At 35.1% G+C, this 18891-nt stretch overlaps 4 protein-coding genes across 6 annotated transcripts; 1 reads left to right on the forward strand and 3 right to left on the reverse strand.

Moving 5' to 3' along the window:
• The first annotated feature begins 408 nt into the window (after positions 1-408).
• Positions 409-1441, forward strand: LOC122586498 (cysteine-rich and transmembrane domain-containing protein WIH2-like). Its single transcript, XM_043758481.1, has 4 exons — positions 409-470; positions 571-662; positions 806-1130; positions 1274-1441. The coding sequence occupies exons 2-4, from the start codon at positions 629-631 to the stop codon at positions 1323-1325; spliced, it is 411 nt and encodes a 136-aa protein (XP_043614416.1). The 5' UTR covers positions 409-470; positions 571-628; the 3' UTR covers positions 1326-1441.
• A 74-nt stretch (positions 1442-1515) lies between these two features.
• On the reverse strand, positions 1516-5742 carry LOC122586497 (putative pentatricopeptide repeat-containing protein At2g01510). 2 transcript variants are annotated; one of them, XM_043758479.1, is made up of 2 exons: positions 3125-5742; positions 1516-1767 (listed from the first exon to the last, which is right to left on the reverse strand). In XM_043758479.1, the coding sequence occupies exon 1, from the start codon at positions 5725-5727 to the stop codon at positions 3274-3276; it is 2454 nt and encodes an 817-aa protein (XP_043614414.1). In that variant the 5' UTR covers positions 5728-5742; the 3' UTR covers positions 1516-1767; positions 3125-3273. The 2 variants fall into 2 exon arrangements, with proteins under 2 accessions (XP_043614414.1, XP_043614415.1); XM_043758480.1 differs by lacking the exon at positions 1516-1767 and adding an exon at positions 2724-3009.
• A 410-nt stretch (positions 5743-6152) lies between these two features.
• LOC122586636 (alpha-mannosidase At3g26720-like) lies at positions 6153-13852 on the reverse strand. Of its 2 annotated transcripts, none has more exons than XM_043758619.1 (29): positions 13449-13852; positions 12733-12816; positions 12491-12579; positions 12008-12182; positions 11797-11916; positions 11613-11696; positions 11458-11529; positions 11186-11299; positions 10932-11032; positions 10758-10851; positions 10524-10691; positions 10294-10383; positions 10118-10183; positions 9983-10039; positions 9621-9840; positions 9392-9531; positions 9200-9259; positions 8716-8775; positions 8550-8621; positions 8418-8465; positions 8204-8323; positions 8064-8129; positions 7871-7983; positions 7622-7706; positions 7431-7541; positions 7252-7347; positions 7120-7167; positions 6598-6666; positions 6153-6518 (listed from the first exon to the last, which is right to left on the reverse strand). In XM_043758619.1, the coding sequence occupies exons 1-29, from the start codon at positions 13656-13658 to the stop codon at positions 6300-6302; spliced, it is 3051 nt and encodes a 1016-aa protein (XP_043614554.1). In that variant the 5' UTR covers positions 13659-13852; the 3' UTR covers positions 6153-6299. The 2 variants fall into 2 exon arrangements, with proteins under 2 accessions (XP_043614554.1, XP_043614553.1); XM_043758618.1 differs by having other exon boundaries at positions 9392-9534.
• A 2076-nt stretch (positions 13853-15928) lies between these two features.
• On the reverse strand, positions 15929-18042 carry LOC122587648 (putative F-box/LRR-repeat protein At4g15060). The gene is made up of 3 exons (XM_043759818.1): positions 17112-18042; positions 16729-16829; positions 15929-16450 (listed from the first exon to the last, which is right to left on the reverse strand). Exons 1-3 carry the CDS (start codon positions 18040-18042, stop codon positions 15929-15931), a joined length of 1554 nt encoding a protein of 517 aa, XP_043615753.1.
• Between the last annotated feature and the right edge of the window lie 849 nt (positions 18043-18891).

The following is an 18891-nucleotide window of genomic DNA, read 5'->3' on the forward strand; positions in this document are numbered from 1 at the left end:
ACATCTACCCGTGGGTTTAAAACTTGACTGTTTGATACCCATTTTTTAAGATTGAACCATATAAATTCCTATTCCTATCTATAAACCCTTATAAAGGATATTGAAATTAAGATTAAGCATTTTTTTCATTCCCATAATACCCTTCACATTTATTATATTTTACTCATTCTATTCCTAACTACCAAAATTACCTTTACAAATAAATTAAATTCACAAAAATAAACTGATCTTTGATTGTAATTTTTTTAACGTTGATCTTTTTATATGGTTTTAAACCAATCGACAGAATCTCATAATATATATTTCTGACACATTATGTAACCAATATGTTCATCCACAAAATTAGGTATAAAATTACGCCGCAACGCACGGGTACTATGCTCGTATTCATATAAATCAAAACACATCCTTAGATTTTGTTGATAACCGTTGATGATAAGGTACTTAGGAGCAAAAACAGGGCGGACTTGGTACGCAAAAACATCCATCCGATTCAAGCCCTAATTTATTTTTATTTTTTTTTGACAAAAACCAATCTATACTAATTTCTTGCTCTCTTTGTTGTTGTAGTCTTCTATGATCTCATTTGATCTCATCTGATCTGATTCCACAACTTTATAATAAACAAATGAGTAATCCAGATTATCCACCACCATCATCAGGTACTTTTTATATAATCTTTCAATCTTATTTCTTCAACTTGAATTCATTATTGCATTCTAAATCCAACATCAATCAGTTGTATTTTTTTATTTTTTATTTTTTTGTGTTGTTTTGTCTATTGAATAATGAATAATAATAATAGGAACATATGCCTCAAATACCATATACCCTCCTCCCCCACCAGGCTATCCATCAGTACCACCACAACCACCATATAATAACGCAGGCTATCCACCACCACAACCACCAACATATGCTGGTGTTTACCAATACCATGATCCATCCGTAGGAGGCCCGGTGACCGGATATTCTTATCCGCCACCATCACCTCAGCGTCCGGGTTATCAAGGATACTTTGCCCCTCAAAATTACCCACCCCCACCTCAGCCACCACCTTACCAAGTTTATCACTGTGAACATGAATGTTACGACGATCACGATGGCTGCTCTTCTTTTCTTAGGGGCTGGTATGTTTCATATGTATACTTCATTCATATCATGACTTTCCTTTTATGTTTAATGTACATCCATCCTGATCATATTTCAGTGATGCCAGTTACTGCCAACTGATATTAATAAATGAAATTGAACGCGGCGTTTTGTTTTGCAGTATGGCTGCCCTTTGCTTCTGTTGCATCTTAGATGAATGCTGCGGCTATTAAAGATAATATACATTTGTTTGGTTTTGTAAGTTGTATTTAGGTTATTCGTTGTACAGTTTAAATTATTACTTTAAACATATGCATTTGATATCTACCCGTAAATTTGTTACTTCTGATACTGAGTTGTAAGTATGTTACGGAAAGATAATCTCTACGAAGATAAAGAATAACCAAATGAGCAGAGCACACATAAAATCAAGTAAACTGTGAATTTGATAATTCGATATCTCAAAAAACTTTCTAAGATTGTTTCTTTCCCTTTGAAATTGAAGTTATACACACCATACCTGGTGGTTTACTTTGGACCATCAATTATCAGAGTCATGCTTCTTGAAACGTTACCAACTAGCATAAGGGCCGATCCCCTGCCAATCGGCTCCTTCAGCATTCAGCTAATACCACAGAAACATAATCGATACTTTCATAGTTGCACATGATTGATCTGATTAACAAAGACGAGTTTATTAACATGATATCATATGAATAAAGTTATTTCTATGAATACAAATCAAATATCAAGACAGAGCAATTCAATATCAATTGCATTGCAAGTGCTGTTGTAAAAACTGATGACATAATGGTAATTATTCAGGTTTCAGAGTTTTTAAACTTGAACCTGGTTTAACTATACTTATGCTCAACAATTCAACAAATACATTGAAGATAGAAATTCTCAGATGGAGACAGGGTCAGCCAGGTTCACAGTAACTCCAGCAAATTGCAACTAGAATACTAGATTTGTCCGATTTTTTTTTTTGGTGTATTAATGATTTAACGTTCCGTATCATCTAGTTCACATAGGCTAGGGATAAGTACTAGTTTATTTATGCGAAGTACTCAGGAAAAATACTATGACTACAAGTGATTTCCTGTAAGTGAATAGTAGGCAACCATTTGACCAAAATAAGGGAGGGAGTGTTTTAAGACAATTCTCAGATTCCAATTCAACTACAGATTGTGGACCAAATACAATACCGAAAGTACTTTATATATATGCTAAATGGATTAACATACAAATTATGCATGAATCTTCCGAAATATAAATGAACGAATTATTGCAATTGATATGGAACTGCACATGATGGAAGCTGTATGCATTTAAAAAAAAATTGAATAGTTATATCTCTTAGGTTGCATACTTTTTTTATATATATTATAGGTGATTTGTTAAGTCAATTTATACTTCAAATTTCTTCGAATCATCTTAATCCTAGACGGCGTTTCTTAGGGTATTGATATGGTTTGGAAGATGTTTTGAAAAGTCTTATAGGCTATTTTACTTCTGCACAGGCATAAAAACTTATGGGTGTCATTTGTGATTGCTAATCCTGATATCTCTGCTAGAGCCTGTGCCACCAAACCCAACTACCTCGGTAATTTGCTATCATGAATCCACGATGATAAAACTCGCTTCACAACTAATACATTTAGTTATGATCAGATATCTGAAGTACTTTTTTGGGAGTTGGACATGCTTGTTCTTTATGATGTACATTTTAAGTGATATAACTCATTTGACCGAAAAGGATAAGAGGGGTATGTGCCACGAAATTGATGGAAACATTGGTTTTAGAGTATCTTGATTCTGTGGTAGGAGTGTTTACTTCTCATTAGAGACAATATGAGTCACTCCCATAAGTCAAGCCTCTTATATCATGAATCTATGTGGATCCAATCTGAGTATCTGTCGAGAAAATAAATTCACCACGTAAAGTAGGACAGAACATGAGAACCATGTCACTGAAAGAAATCCAAGTTTTATATGTAATCAAATAAAAAGAGAAAACAGAGATATATACCGCCATGGTCTTTTGTCATGTTCTCTTTTCTTCTTTCTTTCTTCACCTGTGGCTTTACTTAATACCCGATTCCTTACAAACACATGTAGCTTTCTGTTGATCATGCCAATCAAGAGAACAGAAGTTGGTCTTTTGTTGCGTCAATGCAATCACCAATAATCCCCACATGAACAACATCCATTTCTAAAATGGTGAAACCTGCTAGAGTCCCTGACTATGATATCCCTCCCAACAATTTTGGATATAATCTTGATTGCAGCATGACAGTCCACGCAAGCTCTCAAGTTCTTCATTACTACAATGGGTGATCCTTCTGGTGTGCTAATAAGTGCAAAAGCGATAGCCAACTTCTCGCTATGATATTTTAGAGATTCTACTTTAACCTCCTCATTCACATTTTGAAGGATGACACTTGTGTCTGGCTTGTACCCTTCGTCTTCCATCTTCCTCCATAAAATATCAATCTTTTTCCTAATATCCACAATCTGAGAATGGGTTCTGTCATTTGCAGTGAAAACATGAACTTTGTGGTTTGCTTCAACCCAGCTGTATGCAGTAACTTTCTTAACTCCCCGATCCTTCATTGCCTTCTTCACTTTACTAACGTCTTCCCATTGACCGGCTTCTGCATATATATTAGCCATGTTCACATATGGGGCGGCATCTCTAAGAACTTCCATATTGAAGAGTGCATCTGCGACCCTTTTGGCAAAATCTTGATTCTTGTGAACCCTACAAGATCTCATGACCGAAGACAACATGATTTCATCTGGCTCAAATGGCATTTCATCCATTAATTTCTCCGCTTCACTAAACTGTCCACATCTGCACAAAAGATCAACCATGGATGCATAATGTTCTCTTCGGACAGCAATTTTATATCTTTGAGTCATAGATTTAAAGTGTGCAAGCCCTTCCTCGATGAGCCCACAGTGGCTACAAGCAGCGAAAACACCCAAAAAGGTCACTGAATCCGGGTGGAGACCCGATTTGATCAGCTCTTCAAAGGTTCTTAATGTGGCTTCACCGTCTCCTTCCTGTGCATAAGCCGAGATCATTGCATTCCAAGAGACTATGTTCCTACTAGGCATTTCCTTGAACACGTGTATCGCTTCTTTTATGTGCCCGCATTTTGCATACATGTCCACTAGAGAGCTACCACAATATACATTCGACAAACAGCCTACTGTGACCATAGCAGAGTGTAATTGTTTCCCTAGTGAAAGAGACGTCAAGTTTGCAGAAGCTTTTAAAGTGCTTACAAAAGTTGCCTGGTCTCCATAAACATGGGCTTGGCGCATTTGCTTAAAAAGCTGCAGAGCTTCGTCATAATTACCTTTCTGAACGTATGCCGATATTATAGCAGTCCACGGAACAGAGCTTCCATGGGGAAGGCTAGCAAAGATCACACTAGCTTCCTCAAATCTATCACATTTTGCATACATATCAACCAAGCCATTCCCGACTAGAATATCAAAATTGGCCTCTGTCACCAAGGCTTGAGCATGGATTTGCAAGCCCATTTTTAGATTACCTTCAGTTGCTGCTAAGCTCAGCATTGTTGCGAAAGGAAATTGTTTTCTGTCAAAGCTAGTCCTTTGCAATTCACGAAAAAGATTTAATGATTCCTTTAATCTCCCAGCCCAAACAAATCCAGTTATAATCACATTGTAAGATACACAATCTAGCAACGGCATCTCATCAAAAAGTCTTTTTGCATCGTCTATTAATTCATGCTTCGAGTAAAAGTCAAGAAACGCATTGGACACAAATACGTTCCAAACAAAGTTATCTTTGAGAACAAGTCCATGAAACTGCTTTCCAAGATTAACATCATTTAGCCCCATACAAGCACATATGACTGCTGCAAAAGTAAACTCAGAGGGCATCATACCCAAACTTTTCATTTCAATAAACAAACTAATCGCTCGATTATTCAACCCAACATTCGAGTATCCAGTTATCATTGCATTAAACGTCACACAATCCTTCATCATTGTCTCCATAAAAAGCCGGCTAGCCAAGTCAAGGGTACCAGTTTTACAGTAAGCATCAACCAAACTATTACAAACCATAACCGTCCCATCAAACCCAAACTTAACAGCATGACAATGAACTTGAGTCACATTTTTCGTCGCCACAGTCTCATCACAACCCGAAAAAAGCGTCGCAAACGTCACATAATCGGGAACTGTACCCCACCTACACATTTCGGCATACAACTTAAACCCTTCTACTGGTCTATTACATTTCGAATACCCACCAATTAGTATTGTCCAAGAAACTGCGGTCCGGACAACCATGTTGTCAAACAAGTGTTTTGCACGAGTAATATCGCCGGATTTGACGTACCCGGAAATCAAAGTGTTTAAAGAGAAAGTATTTGGATGAGGCATTTGGTCGAACAGGTGGTGGGCTTGGGAAAGATGGCCATTTGAAATAAGATGGTTGAGGTGGAAGTTGGTGCGTGATGTGTGTGGGTTGAAACCTGTTTTGATAATTGTGGCGTCCGGAGAATGCGGGATTATGGTTGTCGTGTAGTATGAAAATGGAATTGGAAATTGAAAAGGAAAACATCGTTTCTTTATAAAGGTTGTGGTCATGTATGGGGTGCTAAGTTTCATAGGAAACAAGGAAATGTATAAATTTTACCGATTCGAAAACTTAATGACAAGAGTTAAATGCAAAACAGTAAAAGTTTCTTTTACCATTAATAATATAATGACGAGAGCAAGTACCCGCGCGTCAAGCTATTCTTGTAAACAAAATATTTGATAGAACTATAAAAGCAGTTGAAGTTCAAGCTTTTATAGTTCTGTCAGTTTAAAGCTTTGAGCTCATATTATGGGGACTCGTCAAGCTATTCTTATAATTTACATTTCAATTCCTTTTAACAAATTTTCATACCAAAACAGAATCATAATAGTTATTTCTGATTTCATCGACAAATTTTAGTTCCTTCAAAACATTCTGTGAGCCAAACAAACTTAAAGCTTTCTTTAATAACCGACAAGGTAAAGAGATCCCATTTTGATTGTTGCACTTCTTTCATTTCTTGAATTCCCAAACATCACCAGTACATGGACACATTGTTAATCCCAGTGGATGAACGAAAAGAAGAGCAAACAAAACAAAACAAACTAGTTAAGACAGTCCAAATCACACAATTTGCATCTCATTGTTCAGAACCAAACATCCTAAGATAATTTAAGTCGATGAAGAATGTTCGGATTTCCATGGGTCCAAGTTCCACAACTAGTTTGTCAGGATCAACAGTACCTCCCCTCACGATCTTGGCTTCTGATGAATCTTTAACTTTCCAGTTTAACCTCTTATTCTCCATTTCCTCTCGTTCTTGATTACCAGATAGATTCATTTCCGTCACCTTGCTTATCTGTAAATATAACACACACATCAATGGACAGTTTATCTCAATTGGTACCAAACAAAGCCAACATACATGTCCGTAATACCTTTCTATTTGGGAACAGCATTTTCAGCTCAACACTTGCCATTTCAGAATAATCTTTGTCTTCCCCCACCTTTAAAACCATAAAACAAACCACCTTCAAGTATCATATTAATGCTGCCTGAAAATAGATTATAAGACCAAGTGCACAGGATGTATCCAGCTGAGTTACATTTTTCTGCTGTGTATATCAAAGTTTCCATTTATTGTTATTGTATGTATACAATCTTTTATAAATTGTGAAGTGGTGTCGTGGTGCCAGTTGTAATGACATGAGAGCTCATGTCACCAAAAAAAAAAAACGGTTTCATATATTTATTTGATAGCAATGAATCAAAATTTTGACACAAACAATGGAAAGTTTGGAAGTTGGACTTACACAATAGTAAATATGTGACCAGTTGGATACTGCTTTGCATAGTTTAGTCATATATAATAATATCATGGCATGGTTTAGCCCAATATAATATCACAATAATAAGGTGCAGTTTTCTTAAAATGCAGCTCGTTAAAGTTGAAAAGAAACCTCATATAGATGAGCCAAACGAAGGAGTACTTTCCCATTTTCAAGCTCCTGAGATAATCAAAAGACAATCTAAATCAAGGAATGGCCCCGTAAACTAACAGGCCAACCGAGCACCTTACTGTGATAGTATACCTGTAGAGTTATAACTGCTACATTGTCTGGCAAGCTATAGGATTCATCAATCATTGAGAAGGATGAGACAAGAGAATTTTTCCAATCATCTCCATTCTGCAAGTACATAATCTCGATACACATAGACTTCAAGGGTAACATTTATTTAGACCAAGGCTACTAACAGAAAATTGTCATACCTGTTCTGCAAATGCTAGAAGTAAAGGAGAATAAATTTCTTGACCAAATGTCCTACGCCACTTGGCTCCATCTCCTTTGGGATCAATTCTAATATAATACTTTCCCTGGACCTATAAAACACCATACATGAATACACATCCCAGAAATTAGGGTAACCAGCAAGAGACTGCATAAAGAAGCACATGCTTACCACCAAGCCCTTGCAATCATCTTGAACACATATCGTCTCATTTAGGACCTCACCGACACCTTTTACATCATCATATAATAGCCTCCTAAATATATACAAATATCAAATACGATGATATTAATATATACAGCACATCTCTTCGTAATTATTAATTTATTTTTTATTATTTACTCGAAGCATAACCTACTTCAAGCTTACCAAAAGTATTAGGTATTGTTCTACAAGATTAGCCGACAGTGATATACATACCTATGGAGCATTAGCTCTATTTGACCATCTACTAAACTCGAGCCACCTACTGCACGATCTACCAATACTGATAGCTCCATACTTTCATCCTCAACATAAGCTCCAAGGTTTACCTAAGCAAGCATGACTGCATGAGTACACAGCAATACCAAGGGAAAAACAAGTGAAACTGATAAATTATACGGAAACGTACTGGGTAATAATTCCCAGCAACTGGTTCGTTTACTTGCAGGTCCCAATCTGTTCTGAAATCACGAACCTATAAATAAGGATTTTTATCAGCCAACAAACATTGGATACCCGAAGTTCAAAAATAGCCATATATTTATATACCCTTTTAATGAAGTCTCTCCCATTAGAATCAGTATATAATGTCTTGTTTGTCTTGAATGAAGTTGTGATCTGGGCTATTATTTCTTTCCCAACACCATCATCTACTGGGATTGGTCCAATCTAGTACCAGATTGAAGTATATGTAACTAGATGATTTCTAATGATCAACAGAAAACTATTCAAACCCACAGTATCAAGCCAAGGGAAATCTTACAGTGAACTCGACTTCAGCATGTTCTTTCTCCTTGTATACACGGGTGACCTGCACGCAAGAGCTTTATGTCAATGTGGGAAGAGTATAGACAATATAGAATACTAAATTGCCTGTTTCTAAATGCTACAATACCTGATATATCCAGGAGTTGAGCTCTTGGTGCACTTCATCCATCAGGGGACCCCTTATAATAGCAAAAGCTTTCTGCAACAAAACAAATCCTCAGGAATTGGATAATAAATTGTAGCATGCAATGAAAATATTATGTCAATAGGCCACCAAAAGAACAATGGTTTACCTGGCCTTCAGATTTTATTGGATATTTACCATTAGGACGGAAGATATAAGCTCCCGAGGCCTTCATAAATTAGAATCAATTTCAGAAGATGACCATATAATTCATACAACTACTTCACCTTTAGAGCAGGAAATAAACATAAGATGGAATAAAGTAGAGGGTTAACTGATATATATATATATATATATCTTTACTCGAAAGTTTATTAATCGAACTTTCAATTATTGCCATTTTATGTAGATCCACTTATGACTTGTAATTCGGTGATGTGGCACCATCTTTGACGACATGGAAAATGACATTGGATCCATACAATAGCAATAATTTGAAGTTTGATACATACTTTGCAAACTTTGAAGTATGATGCGTACAATGCATTTTTGAGTGAAAATAGATATATGTGAAAATGCTTCACCGTAAACCATACCTAGTACACGTACATACACCTACGCTTTCTACATTTCAGTTGAAAGATCGTATGTACCTGATTAGTGCTATTATGCCCAGAATAGTAGCTAAATGAGTGTTCCATTGATTCTTCAACCTTGAGTCATATGCCAAGAACAAGATATATATTATTACTTGACAAAAGAAGAGTAACTTAATTTTATCACATCGAGGCTGCAGCCTTGAATAAAAGAAGACAGTTTATTTTAATAAAAGGATATTTAGATACCAAGCTTCTCTTATTAATGTAGCGCGTAAGCTTGCCCTCATCTGAAGCATATTGCAGTTTCAAATTTCCTCCACCGACTACTACATTTTCATCACTATTACTGTCTGAAGTCCACACAGTCGACATTGTTGAGCTTGTGTCTGCTAATCATTATTTCACATCATTATAGTATAAGCTCTGATGTTTGTGACCAATAACCAAACCACAACAAAAACATTGAAAAGTCAACCTGAGTTTTCTGCCTTTGAGATAATGTAGGTGCTGAATCCAATAGGTGGTACAGATGCTGTAAATCCAAGCCAGTATTGGGGTGTACTGCTAGGGGATTTACCAAGATATGCTTTCACATGGTAGTTCCTTGTGTTTAAAGAGATATTGAAAATGGGAAGAAGCTGTGATTCAATTTCTTTTCCAGCTGAATCTATTACAACTAATTCGGTGGAGGAAACCTGGACAAATTTTACATTAAGTCAAAGTCTACTCAGATTACAATCCACAACTGAAATGATTGGATTCTTGTAGCCACTTTAGCTTACACGAAATCTATAATTAAGAAGTAAAAAGATTATTCGGAACAATGGTAGCACTCACAGGAATTCGGACCACTTCTTCTCTCTTCCATCCTAAGGGGTTGTAGAGAACTACCACCTATAGAGATAAAAGCGATAAAAATGATATCTAGACATCCAAAACCTAGAAAATAACATATATGAAGATTATGCTTACCAGACTTTTTCCATCAGCCAAGGCAGCTTCTGATGGTGGACAATAACTTATGTTAAGCAGAGGACACTAAAATATCAAATTACTAATTAGCCATCAGACATAAGTGTATATAATATATACAGAAGTTGGGAAAAATATGCAGTTATATGTGATGGGGGTAAGCATGAATATAATACCTCCTGGAACACGCCAACTGATTGTTCATAGTCGGATCCTGATTTTATAGCTGTTAGGTATGCTAATGACGAAGTAACTACTTCAGAAGCCTGCACAAGTGCACATACGGTGAGCTAAAATAAGCTATATGTGTTTCATTTCAAACAATATTGATATTATGCTACACATGTTCATGGTTGTGTAGGCTTGTCTGTATGGAAAATACTTGTTGGTATCAGTCAGATCCCACCTCTGCATAGCCCTTTGAGATACGCAATGCATAATCAGCAGCCACGTGTTGCCTTTGGGTACCACTAACGGCATCATGATGTTGAGCAATTGCAAGAGCATTGGCCAGGGCATCTGTATTAGGTCCAGAGCTGTTCCTGCCCTTGTAAAATTCCAACTGCCTCGCTGCCTGAATTTGTAGCATGGTGAGATCTCAATTAGGAGAGTGGAACAAACAAATTTCAAGAGAACTTACCAAATAGTAAGCGCTCATTGTCCTAACATAACCTTTAAAAGTTGGCCTGCTGGTAAAGTATCCTGTCCAATATGTATTAGCTTTATCTGCATATCTACATGTTTTAATTTTGTCTGTTAGGGCATAAGACAGTAGAAAGGGCATATGGTATCATTTTGAGATAACAATACTCACGGGAAGAAGTCATCGGTTTTCAGAGGCCATATTTCATTAGCTGCATGTTTTGCATCTGTATAAATGGATGGGGTAGAATATAGTGCATTCACACGCCCATCCTTAACAACATAACATTGATAACAAATTACTCAGCTTCGGCAAAATTAGAGTTGAAAAAAGTACTAACATAAAAAATATGAAACCGCATATAAGAAATTTAAAAGTAAATTGGGTTCAAATTGGCAGTAGTAAACAGGTGTAAAGGCAAATACCAGGTTAACATAATGTATGAATTTGTCCATCTGCCTGAACCATGAAAGTGCATATTGATATCGGAAATCAGTTCCCATTGCCCACATTACATGATTTGTTCTTGTTACATTAGCCTATAATGATAAGAAAACAAAGTTATAATGAAAGAGATCAATGTAATAGAAACCACTACTATGTCTATGACTACAAAAATCACTACTTAAAACTACTGAAAAAGCAAAGGTTCCTTTACATCTAAGAACTTCGATGTAACAATCAAACAGTTGCATACCTGAGCCATGGCAGCAGCTACAAAATCATCAACCCGCTGCTGAACATTGTAGTCAAAGAGAAGTTCATCGTCCTTCAAAACAGAACAAGCTTGTAATCAAGCAAAATAACCAAATACATATATTAAAGATCACATAGCTTGTGCTGTATCTCTACCTGGATTGGAGGAGATACATCATTAATTTCAAAAGTGAAACCATCAGGGGGGTCATAATGCCTCGGCATTATACCTGTAAATATCTGCAAATCGCCATCATAGGGAAATTAATAACATGAAATGCTTTTTACAACAGTTAAACATAAACTATATCAACAAAATGATAAACAAAACGGCAATTACCTGCGAAGATGAACCAAGAGACTTGGAACCCTGCCATACAATCTCAAGCGTCTTCTCATTTTTCCGCTTTTCCCTATCTTGATAATCCATCCTAGCAAAGAATAGTGAGTCAAAACCCACCTGCAATTACAATAAAGATTATATACATTATATTTTTGCTTACATTAACAGCAGGAAAATTACCAAATTAATTGAAAATATATATTTTTACCTCAGCACCCAACAAGTAAGCCTGAACAGCAGAGTGACCAAAAGGATCAATCTGCCAACCAACTCTCGGCTTTTGACCAAAGTGTTTCAGTATAAACATGTGTCCCAAAGTTGTCTGGTCAATCAAATCTATATAATGTGGCGTTGCTTCATCGTGCATACACATTCCCCCATTTCTTAACAAAAAAATGAATTTATTCAAGTTAATAAGATCAAATAACAAATTTCAATAAGTATTAGGAACAAAAAAAAAAGGATAGGGATTTGAAAATGTATTCCACTTTTAAATATTGTTACTATATGTATTTGAAAGGATCCATTCCAAAAGATAAAAAAATTTTGAAAGGTCTTTTGCCAACGTTTAGAATACGAATGCTAGTACATTAGATACATACAATAGACTTTGTACAAAAAGGTAAAAACACTTTCAAGAACTTAACAGAAAAACTAAACAAAAGTAGTCAAAAATAAAAAGCAAAATTACATAAACTCGAGCTGACCATCATTGACCAGCTTCTTAACTTTACTCTGAAGCAATTCGCTCTGCTGGTTCCACCATCTCTCGAAAAACGCCTAATAACAACAACAATACTCAATCCCGTCAAAGGCGGCACAGTCATACCTCTACCAGAGCGCAGAGAGACTGATTTGTAACAATATTTAATTGTATAATCCGCTAAAACTAAACTAATAAATATATAAAAGGAAAAAAGGGGGGAGTATTACAATTTCAACATAGATGAACTTGCGATTTTTGTCATCAAGTAAGGCTTGAATCACAGAATCTAATACGTTTTGAACACACGCGCCCTGTCAATTAAACACACAGTTATTGCATGTCAATATATATATATATATATATATATACGAGAGTAAGTACTCGCGCGTTGCGGCGGTGAGATGGTGGGGGTGATAGGTCATGGAGTGTGATAGCCAAATGCCTTAGTCATACGGGCTCCGCCCTCGGATTTAAAAACTCGTCGAAAGTATATCGAATGAGATCTCTAATTAAAGAGCATGAAATTTTAAGAACACCTATATTACTTTTATAATTTATCGATGTACGATTTTTGAGATAAAAGATTTTGAATGAATTGGAGGAATAAATGATTTATGGATGAGAGGGAAAAAAAATGATTGGTTGAGATTTGAGGAGAGAAAAAGGGTGGTATGTAAATATAGAATTAATATACGGGCATTTTGGGAAATTAAATGTTGAAACTTAAAATGTAAACATGAGAGATCTGCTTTATAATATAGTATAAAGTATAGATATACATTATACAGAAATGGTATATTCTCTTAAAAAATCAACCTAATAATTCTTGTAACTACTCGATTAAATGACAAGTCTAAATGTCTAATCCAATAATTCTCTCTGTTAATTATATATATAACAAATAATAAAATGAAAAAGGAGAAAGAAGAAAAAGGGGAAGTACTCGAATAGTATTATTGGCACCAGTGTAGTACTGATCAACGGTTTTAAGCCAGCCGACGTCATCATGAGAATGAGGTACTAAATGGACGTTGAGTTTGTTAGCTTCAATATTTTGAGATGTATTATATATCATATATTTACATTCGCATATGATGACGATACAGCAGCTGCACCACCAGAGGAAGAAGAAAGAAAGTAAGTCGTGTTTCATTGTTTTATTTTAGATTATTATTAAGATTAGATTTGGTTGATTGATTGATTATAATTATTATAAGTTAGAATTAGAAACATCATCTGTTTGATGAAAACGATGATGAATTGGGACGGTCGTGTTGAGTGGACTAGTGGAGGAGTAGAGTGTTTGTTTAAAGTGAGAAAGGAAGAGAAGAGAAAGAAGGAGAGAAGGTCCGGGTTTTATTTAAGAAAAGAAATGGAAGGAAAGGAAGTTAATATATAACATAGCCTCTTCTTTCGTTAAAAATCATTCGTACAGACTACAGTGGGACAGGTGGCGTGTTGTAAAAGTAGTTTAACTCATTATTTTTTGATAAATTAATCATAGTGGAGTAAAGCTAACGTTATAATAATCTACTATGGGGGTCCATTATTAATTACTAACCAAGTTTGTACGGTCAATGGAAAGAAAAATGGATAAGATTAAGGTTTTTTATTTTCTATTTATATATCTTATCTTAAGTAATATATTATTTCTTTTTCTTAATATAGAGTTTAGTGGATAACGATGATGTTATATTGATGAGACTATATTAGTATAGAATGATGTACGGTTGAATGAGCGGCAAGAGTGTAGTCAGTGTTACAAATTGGCTTATTGGTAAGTTTTTGATAAATTTTCGATGAATCAAAAATATGTCACGTATTTATATTTTATCTTAATAAATATATTTTTTCTTTTTCTTAATGTAAAGTTTAGTGGATAATGATATTGTTTTATTAATGAAACTATGTTAGTAAGAATATGATGTATGGATCAATATGATGTACGGCTTAATAATATAAATGGTGTGTAGTGTTATTGTTTATCTCAATAAGCAAATCCAAAAGAATATACATATTGCCATATTGATAATGTTATCATAAATATTTTCTATTATCATATAAGCAATATGTAAACATTCATAGTTCCTCCCTAATTTTTGTAATAAGAATATATTTGATGGTCAAGTTAATTGTCAAAAATTTTAAAAAAAATATTTTTTTTTGGTTAAAAGTATTGCTCAAATGGTAATAGCTTATAAAAATCTTTTAAGTATATTTTAATAACAAAATCAAGAAAACGGAAGATGTCAAATTCTTCAAGCTATTGATAACAATAAAATAAAAATAAAATAAAAAAAGAAAGATAAAAAATAAAAAACCTTCCAAGATAGTAAAAGATTTTATAAAAAAACTTTGTAACACCATTTGTGACTCAAGGTTCGGAACAACCATTTGAGGTACCATGTAGCCTCTTAACTACATTGAGTCAATCAAAATATATTTATACCCTTAAAATCTATCATCCTGATTTTATAAATGGCTTTTATAAATAAATCCTCAAGACCTCAACCAACTATATTCTCATTTTGGCAATATGCAGGCAAACCTATCGAAGTCCCGAACATTGATCATATTTAGAATCCAACTTTGGTGTTTGAAACCATCTATGATAGGAGTATTTCATATGTTATTAAAATTATATTCAACTTTCTGAATGAAAGTAAAAAGATAGACCTAGAATAAAAACCTAAAACTAAATAGCTATATCTTTATAATTATAAGTTTTTTGGTTTCAGTGGTGAATAAATCTGTTGTTATAACAAAGCAATTTACTTTTTGTGAAATAACGATAGACAAACTAATATCCCCACTCAAAATTTCATCTTCTTTTATCAAGTCCAAAATTTCACCTTCTGTCAACAATTAAAATCTTCAGTCTTCAATAATTAAATAATAAGATTTCATTGATTTGGTTGGCTTGATACGCATTGACAAAATGTTGATGAAAATGGTGGGAAGCCAATTGTTAGATTTGAGGGAAAAACTTTTCGCATCTTTCCAATATTTAAGGGCCGGTTTCTGTAATTTAAGTTGGTAAATTTTAAGGGTATAAATGTAATTTTCATTCAACTAATGTAGTTAGTAGGCTACATGGTAATGTAACTAAAGTCCACATTTAAAGTTTAACCCAGTTTTTAAAGCCATAGCAAGCTTCAACCAATCTGTATACAAAAAAATGATCTGAAATAATAAGATGATAACATCAAACTAAATTAAACATAATATGCCACCCAAATCTCTGGAGCGTTTACATAATAAATCATCTCAATGGGCTGCAGTTCCAAAACATACCTAATTGGATGATAGCTTAGTCCTTAAGAACGATAACTGGACAGACAAACCAACATGGCATTTAGAGTACGTCATCACTTACAATCTGCTAAGAGGACGGATGTGATTTACCGGGAAGTGATTTATGGTCTAATGCTCTTGGATTAGTCGATCCGGTTGTGAAGTCAACTTGTGAAAACAGTCAATCACATGGCTGTGCTTCTCATCATATTGGATTTTCACACGATCAATTATTCTCTTCACAACAGTGTCGGTCTCTACGCACAGATTAGAAAACTCTGCTTGTAACTTGTCCTTCTTTGATGCAGGAAGCTTTGTCAATAACATTTTAATTTCTTGCAACGTAGAAATGATTTTGACAGTCTTTGCTCTTCCTTGATCAACCTTCAAACCAAGATCTTCGCAAGAGCTTTTGATCTGTCCCATCATTTCGGAGATGTGTGTTTCCATTTTCTCAAACGGCTGTGCCCTCTGATTCTCAACTTGTGCAATTTCTTGCTCATGCATCTTTGCCTTGTCTCTATTCACTATTGCGTTCCTTTGATCCATATAAGGCATACTGTTCTTGCTGTTTTTCTCATCCTCTAGCATGGTCCATAATCTTGACATAAGGGTTCGAGCTGACTTGGCATTCCTATAAGCCCTAAGCGTCTGCAGCACGTCCACGATATCATAAAATTTACAAAGACTAGGAAAACTCAAATTTACTCCAAAATATATAAACTACTTTTATAATACATATGTAGCACCGGCCAGTGGTTCACTCTTCACTCTAGAAGATTACGATAGCAACAAACACATTTAGGGAAGTAAGCTTATTTAGAGCAGTAACTTCAGCAGTATAAGACCAGGCTTAAAATGTTTTTGTTTAAGACAATCAGAAACAGCAAATACAAGCATTATATATGTAAATACTAATCTGTAGATACCTCATGTGATACTATTCTGAGGGTGGCACTTGGAGAACTATCAAGCAAATAGTTTCTGACTTCAGTAGATATGCTAACTTTCTCGCCTTCTTCCACATTTGCTGATACGTACCCAGGGTAGATAAGTAAACTCTTTAAGTTTGTAAATGAAAGAGACTGAAATGAGGTTTGTTCCATGGATGAAGAAAAATCACATAGAGAAAACAGCAACAGTTAATGCAACCCTCTTTTTAACGAGTACAACTATTATAACCATATGGAAACTAATTATAACCACGAAATTATAACCAAAATAACATTTTGGTTGTTCAGATGACAAATCTTCTTGAAATGCAGCATATATAACTAATGGCCAAAATACCAATATCAATATGGCAATATACCTCCACCATTGCGGAGTCGTTGGAGTAGAGCAACAATTTCATTAGCACCAACACCATAACATTTTGGATGGTAAGTACATAAATGCACCTTTTCCAAAGAACACATATCATCTTCAGAGAACTGCAAAGGTTTATAACCTTTGAAGAGCAAGGAGGCAAGATGAGGAGCCGAAACCTTGTATCGCCCATAGCAATTTATAATGTGAAGATTTTCTAGTTGAGGTGCAACCACATCAATACATTTCCATTCTAAGGTCGAGTCTCCATTTTCAAGCGTGAGACTAGAAATTTGAGGATGACAAATACAAAATGGATCTCTCTTTTTCGTTCTGAAGTGATTTAAGGTGAGAACTTTCAAGTTTGGACACTTGGAGAGCAGCAGCGTATCGTCACCATTAAATTTGATGTAATCTAGATGCAATGTTGTTAAAGCGGAGAGCTTCCAATCTTTACCAAGTGTAGAATAGTTAACAGAACAGAAACTGGAAGACACACCGCCAGTCAACCTAAGATGTTTGAGAGACTTGGAGCAGAAGAGATGAAGAGGGAAAGTAATGCTCTTCTCAAACAAACATGAAACTGTCAGCTGTTGTACATTATGAGAAATTGCATACAAAAGAAGCTTTTTGAAGAGCCCTTCGCGAACGATATCATGTGTCAGCTTGAGCTTAAGTGAATACACGTCTATCTTATAATTGTGGTGACGCAAAACACGACTCACAAATTTGTTGAATGTGGATGGCCCAGAAAAATCTTCACTTGAAAAATTGAGATAGGGCAATGTAGTCCAAACAAACCTCCATCTAGATGACAAAGCACTGGTGCTTATAGCATCTTTGATGTCAATGGAAAAGAAGACTTTATGAATAAGTTCATCGGGCAAGTTGCTTAGTCTATCACCTTCCACATTCTTTCTGGTTTTACGATCCATTCTCTTTAATAATTACAGTTCCACCTTTATACAAACTGCATCCTTTTTTTCACCAAGCATTCTAGGATTCATCTTCACCTAATATTTTTAACTTCTTCTTGTTATACATTACCACCATTAGCTCTCTATTTGTTCCAAAATCTGCAAAAACAGAATGCAAGCATGAGAAAATACAAAAACGTTGACACGGAGTGGTTAATCACTGCCTAAATAAGCTGATATTTACCTATAAAGTTTGCGGTTTAATTACCTAAGGGCTAAGGGTAGTCCGTAAGCAACTACCATCTATTCAAACAACAAGCGCTAACTTTGTTATACATAAAACTCTACAACAATTTGTCGCGAACCTCAGTATGTAAAAATAGTAACCGCATTTATTCATAGAGTGCCTAGACAGGTTGAAAGATTCTGTTACTTTTACCGGTAAGGTCAGCAATTCAATTACCATAGGCTAGTCTGCCATCTATATTTAATCAAGTATAAATACAATTATAGAAACCTAAATGGCTAAACACTTAACTGTAAACCTCGTTCATAGATGTCTCTGTTGAGGCAGACAAATGATCACTACTAATAAATATGAGACATCGACACCCGCCCTAATGCTTGATGTAAAAAAATGAATATAACTAAATATATAGAGTTTATACAAGATTATTGTGGGGAAGGCAGGCTACGCGCCTAACTAAAAAGAATTGATAGAAAGAATGAGTATCTATACTCTATAATGCTATATAGGGCTTATTGCTAAAAAAGGTCAACTATGGGCTATCGATAAAGTTTGTCGTATATATGGTTGAAAATTAATTGCAGGGGCGATTATCTTTACACATAACGCTTCTGCGTGTT

Source organism: Erigeron canadensis, chromosome 2, assembly GCF_010389155.1.
Source record: "Erigeron canadensis isolate Cc75 chromosome 2, C_canadensis_v1, whole genome shotgun sequence".
NCBI classification, from domain to species: domain Eukaryota; kingdom Viridiplantae; phylum Streptophyta; class Magnoliopsida; order Asterales; family Asteraceae; genus Erigeron; species Erigeron canadensis.